The sequence below is a fragment of the Diorhabda carinulata genome, chromosome X (genome assembly GCF_026250575.1).
Source record: "Diorhabda carinulata isolate Delta chromosome X, icDioCari1.1, whole genome shotgun sequence".
In the NCBI taxonomy this organism is placed as follows: domain Eukaryota; kingdom Metazoa; phylum Arthropoda; class Insecta; order Coleoptera; family Chrysomelidae; genus Diorhabda; species Diorhabda carinulata.
In genome coordinates, this window is record NC_079472.1 from 44,716,615 (window position 1) to 44,728,792 (window position 12,178).

The window sequence follows — 12,178 nt, forward strand, 5'->3', positions numbered from 1 at the left end:
ACCGATAACATAGATGGCGTTTAAAATCGTCCTGAACTTCTATTTCAGTGCACAGGCCCTGATCCTAACCAGAATAATTTATGAGTGTCGGCGTCGCGTTCGATTTTTGGTGGAAATTTCGAATATAAAAATCCTATAAAAATTTTTATATTTTCATTACTTTAATTTCTTGCGTTAATATTTTCATGATATTACATGTTTTTATGTCTATGGCTTTCCTTTGTGTATAGAACTTTCTTCAGTTTTTTAATGGTTTCTAGGTATTTGATAATCGGTTTTTAGGAGTTAATAGCCATTTATGCACAAACAGATTTTGCGCTAAAGTTTAATACCAGTAAGCTATTTTTATAATAAGAAGCTAAAAAGTATAAAAACCACAAGCCTCAGTAACCTGTCAATTATCATTTATTTATTTTCATTATTTATTATCATATATTTAAAGTTAAAAAATACAACAACCCGTCACTTTATAACATTTACCCACTTGTATATCTAAAGTCTAAAGATTCTCCTATCATATAGGATTTGTCATTAGTTTAATCAGTTCCCGTACAACAGTGAATGTGATTCAGATTACTTTCCGAACATTTAGGTCATAATAGAGTTGACTGAGTTGATCTGGGGGTTAACCCATTCATATTTTCCTAAAACCTCAAAGTTTGTAGCATATATGTAGATTTAAAGGTCATATAGATTATCTATATTTGGGGATTGTTTTCTAAAGGTAGCTTGAAACCATAGATAAACAGTTCTATTATTTTTGCATATTATTAGATTTCCTGATGTGGGAGAATGTAATTACATTAACATAAACGTGCTAATTGCTTCGTGTTCTGCAATCTGTATAGATAACCTTTGTTACATCCATATATTGGAGTTGAGTAGGAGGATAAACTTCAGGTTCTGGTGGGGTTAGTTACAATAATCTTTACAGTTTTCAGTATTAGCTTCCAGTCATATCCTTGTTTTGTTCAAAGAAACAATAATTAAAAACTGATGTATTATGTTATCCACTGTTCTAAAATCTTTTCTCTTAGCTTCAGTATTTTTTGAAGGAAGCTACAGCCAATTGAGAAATATTCAGGTATTGTGCAATACAAATTTTATGTTGAATGAATTATTTTTATTAAGAAATATAAATTTTTATTATTATATTCTTATTACTAATATTTTGAATAATAATCAACACCATATATGTACTGTCACTCTACTGACAATAAAAAAGGTTTTGTTGCTCTCGCTGTTCTCTTCACATTTCCTGCAGAGTTACTGTTAGTTTCATTATACTTTTCAAATTGCTTACTTTATTAGTATTTCTGATACTACATAGAGTATGGAGGATACATATTGAGTATATTGTATGAACATTTAAAAGTGAAAAATGATCAATATGTTGTAGATGAATCATAAAGGTAGTAAATTATCTGGAAATGGTATAAAATACTTGGCAGGTCTTTCTAATATCAATTATATCAATGAAATATTGGACAATATCTTAATACAAAGAGTAGTGGGAACTCCTGGCCACCAGAAAGTTTTCGATTATATAAATAAAGAATTAAAGGATCTTAATTGGACTGTAGATATTGATGAATTTACAGATGCAACCCCAAAGGGTCCTTTGAAATTTAAAAATATCATAGCAACTCTAAATCCAAATGCTGAACGATATTTGGTTTTAGCTTGCCATTATGACAGTAAATATTTTGAAAATATTGTTTTTGTAGGTAAGTCTTTGGATTTATATATGTAAATTTGAAAAAGTGTTTTCTAACTTCTTTGATATTCATTAAAACATAAATGCTGAGCCTATAGTTATTGTCATAGATTTTTTTAACTAGAAATGTAGCAATTTAATCAGCCATTATACTTTTTGAATTTATCACTATTGTTACAGTTTTTTCCATTCAACATTATAGGTGCAATAGATTCAGCTGTACCATGTGCTATGATGTTGAATCTGATAAAAGTCATGGATAAAGAATTGAAATCAATTCAGTTAAATGATTTAAATTTAAAATTAATATTCTTTGACGGAGAAGAAGCTTTTGAGGAATGGGGACCACAGGATTCAATATATGGAGCAAAGCATTTAGCACAAACATATCAGAACTCAAAAACAAAGAGTTTGATTTCTGGTGAAGACATTACTGAAATTGACAAAATAGACATATTTGTACTTCTAGATTTGATTGGTCATGAAAAAACCCAATTTTTAAGTACCTTTACTGATACAGAAAGTTGGTAAGTGTTGGGTCTAAAATTGATGAATTGAAAAATAAAATATAACAAGAACCCGATCCATTTCACTTATAAAAGACAAAGCATATTGAACTACTTTGTCAGTGTAAAGAGTGCACTTGAATATTACTTTGAGAATAAAAGAGCTCTGGTACTAATTGCTAATGTTGAAGTCTATAGATCTTTTTCTTTATTTTCCATAGAATTTATCTCCTTTTATAATTGGACTCTTCTATCTTATTCAATTATTGTAGCTTTTTTCTTTTGTAAAATTTGTCTTGTTCCACCTTTGTAATTGACCTCGTTTCTCCTTTTTAATTGATCTCGCTTCTCTTTTTTAATTGACTTTGTTTTTAATATTAGCTTTGTACCTTTTTTCTTAATCGTGCTTTTCACTTATTTTTAGTTTACGTCATTTGCTTCTAAGTGACAGTTTGTATAAGTTGATCAGGCTCTTCCCGTTTAATTGATTTTGTGCTTCCTTTAAATGCATTCTTCCTTTTCAATTGGTCCCCTACTATCATTTATTGGCCTTCTTCTATTTTTGATTAGTATTGAATTATTTGTCTTGTCAACTAAATAATGTTCATTTTAAAATAAGCATTTTTAAAAATTCTTGGATTAATGACTTATTTTTCCAAATTTGTTTGTTATGTTCTAAATTTTTTCTATGTATCATGATATGTACTTAATATCTTTTGTCAGCTATTCCTGTATATTTCAGAGTATATTTGTACCTTGTTATTTGATTGGCTATTTGTAAAATAAACATTTTTTCAGGTATAAACAACATAATATGAATCTTAAATCTGACTGAATTTTTTTAATTAAAATTTATGATTACAATTAATTTTTTTTGTAAATTATCGAAGAAATTAGTAGTTCAATTCTTTTAATTCAAGGTATTTTTGCAGGTATTTGCGCCTAGTGGATATAGAAGATAGATTAAAAAATTTGAGGCTATTAGGGTATCCGAGAAAAACTTACTTTAGAAAAAGAAGAGCACAATATGAGATTGAAGATGATCATATTCCATTTTTAAGAAGAAGTAAGTAACTATGTGAATGTCATTTTTATTTTATAAAAACTATAATTAGGACTAAATAATATCTGCTCAAGTTTTCTCTAGATATCCTTAACACTGTCAGCACATAATTTTTTAAAACTGACTACCTAGTGCATAGGAATATTTCATATTGACATGTTTAGTTTTTGTTTGATAGCTTGACATAAGTTGATTTTTCTCTTTGGCAGTGTGGAAAGTTTACCTGCCAGTGGCTAATTAGGCTATCACTTATTTTGAGTCATACTAAAACGGCTATTTAATTTAAATGTTTTCCAATTTTCGATCTGTTTTATCGGGAATAATAAAACATTTATTGATGTAGTTTATAGCATTGGAACAAATAAACATTAAAAATTATAATTAAAAAAAAACTTTGAACTAATTTATTTCTTTAAATTATTATTGTTTTGTCATATCTTCAATATTTTACCAAAAATTGAGTAAAAAACTAAAATAAATATTGATATAATAAAGCTATTTATAGTTTTCCTTTTGCAAATAATCCCATTTTTTCCAAATTGAGCTGATAATATCAGCTCATTTGTTTTCACTTTGATATGGTGGTTCAAATGAAATGACAAATTAAGACATTAATTCAGTTCATTGTATTCTAACCCAAAATGTACTTGCCAAGAAAAAAGTAAAATAAAAATAAATTCGCGAATCTTAACCACTGTGTTAATCACCAGACTCACTAGGCACCAATGAAAAAACAAGTAAATATATCCTCAATCATTCGAAATAAGTGATCTGAGTTATTTCCGTAAAACAAAAGTTGGTGCCCCATCAGTAAGAGGGGAGGTAAATATCTTTTGATTTGATACATTTGAATGAGTTCAAATTATGAGATTCATGCAAAAGGAATGCAACTATTGTCCTGCCTTAAGTTATCTTAAAATTGGAAATAAAGAATGTGATATAATATGTTTATAAATACAAATATTTCTTTTATTCTTAAAATATATCTTCTTCCAGTCAAGGTAGATAGAAGTTGACATTTAGAACTAAAAACACATAAAACTGTCCAGAATAAAAATGTTCACCTTAAAAATTATAATTATGGAAATAATGCAAAATTTTGGTCTAAATCACATTATCATTTATAAATAATAATTTAAAAACTGATTATATATTAATTGGATGGTAATTTAAAATTTGAAAAACAATATTCAGAAATTAGTAGCCATTTTAGAATTTTTAAAAAAATACTAGTAATTTCTATTGAGTACGAAATGTATTATTTATTATAAATTAATACAATAGTCACTTAGTTGAAATGAGTAATTCCTATCACTTACACATTGATAGAAAAGATGGAGAAAAGCAAGAGAGATGAACTTCTCCCAAGGCTGTTGTGGCATTAGGAATTGTTCGTTTTTTGTTCCTTACATGCTTATGTTTTTTTATTCCAAACAATAATTTCTTTAAATGCCCCAAACTTTTGAATTTGCTGATATGGGAGACTTATACTACAAATATAGGTTTTGAAATTCATTAGTATTCTTAATATGTATTATTAAAACAGTTAGTGTCAGCTAAAAAATCATTTACCTTGACATAAATTATTCATTAAGCAATGAACAAATTTCTTATATACCATTAAATTTGAAGAATCTTCTGAACTGTTTCATGAATAGAATCTCACCTAATAACATAAGTAAAAAATAATACAATTATTTAAAAATCATAAATCACCATAATTTAACTCTATAAATAATAATACTCTAAAGGAGTAGTCACACTATGGTTTTACTAACTAGTATTATAATGATAAATTAACCCCCAAAGGGGTATAGGATTTTTAATATAAACACTTTAATCTATCAGTAAACATTTTAAGAAAACCCAGGAAATATTTTTCGATTATAATATAACATGGTTGGAGCTTTATGAAATTATGATTCAGAATAAAAATCAAAATAAAATTTTTTCAAAAACCCTTTGCTTATGGATGAAGTTGACTTTGCTATAAACATGGTGCTAAAATTATTTGAAAGATATTTTTAATAATAGATTTTTTCCTTCGCTTGTTAGAAGTTACCAGATTTTTATACAAAAGACCTTTTTTTCTTTGAGGTTCTAATATTTATTGACAAATCTTGATCGATTGATAAAAAATAATTCAACTTTGTGGTAGAATAACAGCTGCACCATAGGGAGATGTGAGGCTATCTCTTGTAACATGCCATTTGGCTTATGTTTTTCCTCAAACATTTTGAATATTTCTTTGTTCATGTTTTATGGTAAAGTAGTCACTTTTGATTTATTTATTCTAACATTCGAGTTTTTGAAGAAATCAAAATTGATTCGAATTCTTCTCCATCCCACCCCTTCCTCCATGAGAAAGTTGACCGTTCCAATAATGCGAATATATTCTTATTATAAATATTGTTATACGATTTACTGCAGTTTACTATCAATAGATCAACATTTGTTATATTATTATATCGATAACTTTAAAGTCGTAGCTTTGATTAGAAAAACAGCTACTAGTTAACATCTATGCTTTTTTCTTTTCATTGTTCTTTTACCATTCTTTCTTTTTGTCTCTTCAATATGGTAGCGGGTAGTTATTCTTTGCCATCCCTTAGCAAGAATTACTACTTCAGATCATGTGATCATGCCAACGAGTGCCTTGGCGGAAGAAGATTATTTTTCCATCTTTATTTCAATTTAAAAAAAAACTTATTATAAAAGATTTATTTTTGTTCTTGATTTTTTATTTATTTAGCAAGTCATTATGGAAAAAAATGGTAATTTTAAATTAATTTTGGCATGTTTTGATCTATCTAATAAATTACAAACATTGTTGACAGTATTTGTATCTCTTATGTACAAAATGGAAATAATGTAGTATAGAAAAACTAGTATTAGTTTAGTCAATGGTAATATATTTTTTTATTTTTTAGATGTTCCAATTCTCCATTTGATTTCAATACCGTTTGGCAGTATTTGGCATACAGCATATGACAATCGAAGTGCGGTTGATATGACAACTGTGGAAAATATTAACAAAATTTTACGAATTTTCGTGGCCGAATACTTGAATATGTTAGTATCTAAATCTTAAATATTTTGTTTGTGTACTACTGTGAAGTTGGCGATATACATAAAATAGAATGAGAATATTTTCTAAAACATAATTTTGATGATTTACTTTCAATTCAACAATTAGATCCAACATTATTTGAAGTATATATGGATTTTTTTATCATAAATTTCATAGAATGGCAATTTGTTAAACTCTGATTTGATTACATTAAGAACCAATTTGCTACATATTTCAAATAAAAGCCAAAATAATTCACATTCTGACTTGCTTTTGTTTTATCATACTTGGTTATGGTAGTTGTATAAATTGGGCTTATATTGCGTTGAATTCTGTCTGCTCTGTGGGTGTAGTACATTGTATTTGAATTATTGATAGCTTTATTTATTAGTACTAATCAATAATAATACATATGATATAATTGTTTGAAAATTTCTGCATTCGAATCTGTTTTAGACCAACCTCGTTCCCTTTATTCTCCTTATTTCATTACGTTTCCTAAACTATATCATTTGTTGGGCTCTTACTACATCGGCAACAGAAGGTTGTAGATTAGAAAATTATTACCACTTTTCTCATTCATCCTGTTTATTGATTTTACTTCGCCGTGTGGTCTTCTATATTTTATTCTATGTGTAGTTCAGTAAAAGGGGAAGTTTTCCTGTAATTTTATCATTACTGCAAGATCAATTGAGCTGTATAATTTATTTTAAAATTATGTCTGTATATGTACTAACTATTAAGTAACTTTTTATTTCTTGATGTTTGTTCAGTGAGTTTAGTTGGGTAAAATATCTTGGTATTAAAAATTATGTTGCATTTTGTGATGAAATAAACAGTGTAGTATATTTAAGCTCTATTCATTCTGTATTATTGGAAGGAAGAATAAGTTATGGTGTAGATTTTATAAGGTCAGTAGAAATCAGCTCTGCTAGTCGAACTTTAAGTTATCAATAAATTTTCTTTCGACGTCTAGATCCAAGATGATGGAATCAGTTTTCCTTGAAAATTTTTTAATGCATGAAATTTATTAAATGGTTTAAGAGGAAGATTCCTGCGAATATTTCTCTTTATTCCTCATTATTCACTAAGACAGCATTAGCTCTAAACTAGATAATAGAAAGGGCATTTATATTTCTTATAAACAAAAAATGTATATACAAGAAGAAATCTCTAAGTAAAAATAAAAGTATATAAAGTGAACAGTATATATATATATATATATATATATATATATATATATATATATATATATATATACATATATATAAATGTGGAAACAAATTTTCATGCATTTTTTCAAAATGTAGCGCAGCGCCTTAGACTGTTAAATTTTGTGCATGAAATACAAAGTATATAACATTATTTGTCTTGGACGTTAATTAAAAAATAGAAAAGTCCAAAACCAGCAGCTAAAAAAATATAGGACAAAATAAGAAAAAAATATTAAAATTTGAACTACAATCAATATTGAACTTTATAGAACAATGATACCTTAACGAGCGGGAACTTATTCTAAGAATGTACAAATACAGGAGAACATATAAATCAAAAATACAAATAAAAAGAAAAAATGAGACGAAGATAAACATGGAATATAGTATTTGGCAATATTATACAAGACAAATTCATATATAAGGATTAAGTAGTGAATACTTTGGCAGTTGATCCTGGTACCAAAATAATTTTATATGACAAAATAAACAATATCTTCAAATTATGTGTTTCTGTTGACACATCTGTGGGATTATACCATAATAAAAGATGTATTAAAATACCCAACAATTAAAGATTTTATTTATAATATACAATATGCAAACTCTACTACCTTTTATCAAATTGATAGTTTTATTCCAAACTATTAATATAAACAAATAATTTTTTGTTATCCAAATAAATGTAATGTTCTTTTGAGAGTTTTATTTCCAATATTTCTGACCTACCTAACCTTTTCAGTTCTCATGATATCAACACATAAACATACATGTTTTATCTTAATAATATATCGCATAATTTTTATAGCAACTTCAATATTCACACCATACACAGAATGCAGCTTCAATTTTCTATGCATGCTTGGAACTAAATCGCTATGTTAGAATAAATCTTTTTATTCTATAATTAAACCATTATTTACAGTCGTTTGGACCCTATGTGTTTCTTTCTGGTTTTTCAAAAAACTTTTTGAGATATTTATATTTGCACTTTATAGCCTTGGCCATTTGTTTGTAAATTCTTATGTACATAATTGTTGAAATTGCGTGAAGTAGAACTAGAGTAATATATAATCAAAGGTTAATGTAACCATAAAAGTTTCTTGAGATATCTCGGAGTAGTAAAAAGGTGACATGCTGATAATTAGAACTCCCTAAACTATGAATAAAAGTGCAAATTTCCTGAATAAAATTAGATTTTTAAAAAAATTTCTCGCGTGACATTAGGTTGTTTTGAAAGCAAATAAAAGAGATTCTCACTTTTATAACAAATAAGCTAATCAAATTTTTAAATTTTGTAAAATATTGATTTTATAGTATTATAGTGTAGAGTTATTTGCTACGAACCTATTTATCTAAAATATGTGCTATAAACAAATTTTATGATATGAAAGGCATTTTTACTAAAACATCCGGTACATCTCAAGAATAGAAAATTATATTTACCTAATATCAATTACCAAAATACACTATATAAACAAAGTTGAATTATTAAAAATTTGCAAAAATATCTAATGAGTTACGTTAAATTTTTGAAATTATTTGATATTTGATGACTTTATCATATAACTATATAATATTCTATTAATAACTATTTTAGTGACCTGAGAAATACTGAGTCAATACCCGAAAAAGAATTATAGTAATTGAAGTTATGAAGATATGAATTCTAGCAGGAAGAAGACTGTTTCATTTACAGACACTCAACTGAAACGCTTATTATGTATACAGATTTTTTTAAAATTTTGTTAATAAAAAGTGATAATAAAAAATTTTTATTTAAATTCTCATATTATAATTATCTACTTACAAATGAATTTATTCAAGTGTTTATATTTTTTATTTCATATTGTAGGTATTATAACTTTGTCAGTCTGAGTCCAGGAATTTATAAATTACATCTCAAGGCTAGAGAAGTAAATTTAGAGGAATGAACTAAGACAAAGTTAGTTCTAAACAATATATTTCAACAAAGTAAAAAAGTTACTCATAAATGTAAACAGTACTGCTGCAATACAATTTGTTATACTAGATCAACAACTTTTAATTCATTGTTGACATAGCACTGACACTTTCCAGTTAGATTACTATTGGTGCATTATAGTAAGTGTTCACGGTGCCAAAAATACTTTTTTGGTCGTTCCACATAGCGACTACGATGCTCGTCATGACTAACTTTCACGACGAAACTTGTCAAGAGGTGGGTAGAAGTGAACCTTGAGAGAATTGGCGGAACCCAAGCAACGCAGATTGCAACCGTGAGAATATATCTGCGGTATTGAATATTATAAGTACTTTTGAAGCATTCTTGTGACGCACCACCAAATATTTTACTATCGTCGCAGAAGATATTTTGATTTTATTTTAAAATTATCTCGTTACTTAAAACGCCTCATAAATCATTCCATGGGTTGAGTTTACGATTATAACGTTCTAGGCTAAGTGGAACGGAAAAATCGTGGTCGTGAGTGCTTAGTGGAATGCTAACCTATCTACACTGTAATTTACTAATGTGGGAGTTTTTCGTTTTAGTTACTAGCGTTTTGTCCATCCGTTGTCTGTAGCGGTGATATCTCCTAATAGAAAGCATTTAGTGAGCTCGAGTTTTTTGCAAATGACATGCATTGACGTGGATCGACATCAACAGGCATCCTAAGACTTCGATCAACAGCAAATGAGAATAAACGTCAATTGACTTTAATTCATGTTATTTGAGTTAATTTTTAATTTCATAAAATATATTATGAGAATTGTTAACAAATATTGAAGATAAAATTATGGAATAAATGAAATTTTTGGTCTTTTTCATGTTTAATTTTCTAGGGAAACTTGTAAATTGAGATTTTTGTTAATATTTACTGATTGCTAATGGTAAAAAATGCGCTATAGTCTCTCATGCCTATAGTGCGAGTTATGTGAAGAAAAACTTGAAATTATTCTAAAAATTAAAACGTAAAAAGATAGATAAAATAGGATTGTCGGAAATACGTATGAAGTTCTCGTCTACAAGTACTTCTTCGTCGTATCAACCATAAAAATCTACACTTGTACAATTCCTGCATTACGGTAGGAGAGTCCAGGACTCACACTTCTAAAAGGTCTCTTTTTAGTCGATCAATATAAAATTTTGAGAAAATCAAATTTTACAAAATTATGATAATATTTTAATGTTAATATATGAATTTAAACTACAAACTAATTTAAAAAATTAATTAATTATTATATATTATATTAATAAATATGATAATACGAACTTCAAATTCAAAATGAATTCTTTCCAAAGTTATTTTCTAGTTGCTTACAGAAAGTGCGCGCTGAGAACCGGACACAGTCTACTAAGCCCACTAGTTCTCTCTGGAGCCAAGGGATTAGTAATGACATATTACAGTCGAATGGCGAGCTAGGAGCGTGATACATCTCGGCCAATGGCAAGGCAAGTGTTCAAAAGTATCTCATAAGTCCACTAGTTCTCTCTGGAGCCAAGGGATTAGTAATGACATATTACAGTCGAATGGCGAGCTAGAAGCGTGATACATCTCGGCCAATGGCAAGGCAAGTGTTCAAAAGTATCTCATTCCTGACGCAAATCACTAACCATTTTGCAATGAGTAACAACCTTTGTATTTGAATCGAGAATTAGACACAATGCAACTGGTTGCTTTTCTTATGTAAAAAGCAAGCACAACCCTTTTACACTCGATTAATTATTATTTAATCTGAAGAATATCGGAGGTACTGTCATAGGAAAAATATATCTGCTCATATACCGATTATACAAGACGAGTTATGACGCTCTGAATTTGAGTTTTAGACACGGAAATTGCATTTTCGGAAGAAACCACATGATCCGATTCAAAAACTGATATGTTTTTGAGGATCTGCGACAACAAATACATGATATCCGATTATTTCCTATACATACTTCTGATGCGAAACCATATTTCTATATTTTGGAACGAAACAGAGAAATATTCGGAAAATTGTTGTCATCCCTTTGTATAAAATTGAATAAATTCGAAACTATGAGAGTTATCATGGTATTCATGGTATCAATCGATTAAGATAGCCTCAATCTCTGTCCTCCATTCCATTGCAACTCTACATTCTAAAACATTCGTGTATTATACAGGCTGAAAGTCGAGACACATTTTTTTCTCAAAAAAATCCACATAAAAATTCATATTGTCTACAGATCAGCAGCTGAAACGTGGTAATGAGGAAAAATCGAAAGAAGACCATAGGTACTATCATAGAAAAAATGTACTTCTTTTCCCTTGATTATGCAAGGCAAGTTATAGAGGTTTGAATTTGAGCTTTTGCAACGGATTTCGACATTTCAAAGGGTACCCCTGTGAAATGAAAATGGAGAAAAAATCTTTTTACTCCGATTTCAACCAAAATTTGTATATGAGGGTTAAATGATATAGAGATTCGAGATCCGTGAAAATCCATGAAAATTGAATTTTCGAAAAAACGTCGATTCCAATCTGAAAACTAATATTTTTTCTGGAATCTCCGGCGACGAATATATGATATTTGATTATTTTTCCCATACTTTTAGACGAACCCATATTTTCAATATTTTGGCACAAAACCGAGATATTTTCG

At 28.2% G+C, this 12,178-nt stretch overlaps 1 protein-coding gene across 4 annotated transcripts; it reads left to right on the forward strand.

Moving 5' to 3' along the window:
• Positions 1-75: 75 nt before the first annotated feature.
• LOC130902169 (glutaminyl-peptide cyclotransferase) lies at positions 76-9,354 on the forward strand. Of its 4 annotated transcripts, none has more exons than XM_057814060.1 (6): positions 76-1,084; positions 1,400-1,727; positions 1,920-2,244; positions 3,156-3,289; positions 6,217-6,358; positions 9,171-9,354. In XM_057814060.1, exons 1-6 carry the CDS (start codon positions 1,004-1,006, stop codon positions 9,211-9,213), a joined length of 1,053 nt encoding a protein of 350 aa, XP_057670043.1. In that variant the 5' UTR covers positions 76-1,003; the 3' UTR covers positions 9,214-9,354. The 4 variants fall into 4 exon arrangements, with proteins under 4 accessions (XP_057670043.1, XP_057670044.1, XP_057670045.1 ...); XM_057814061.1 differs by lacking the exon at positions 9,171-9,354 and adding an exon at positions 7,840-8,265; XM_057814062.1 differs by having other exon boundaries at positions 539-724.
• The last annotated feature ends 2,824 nt before the right edge of the window (positions 9,355-12,178 follow it).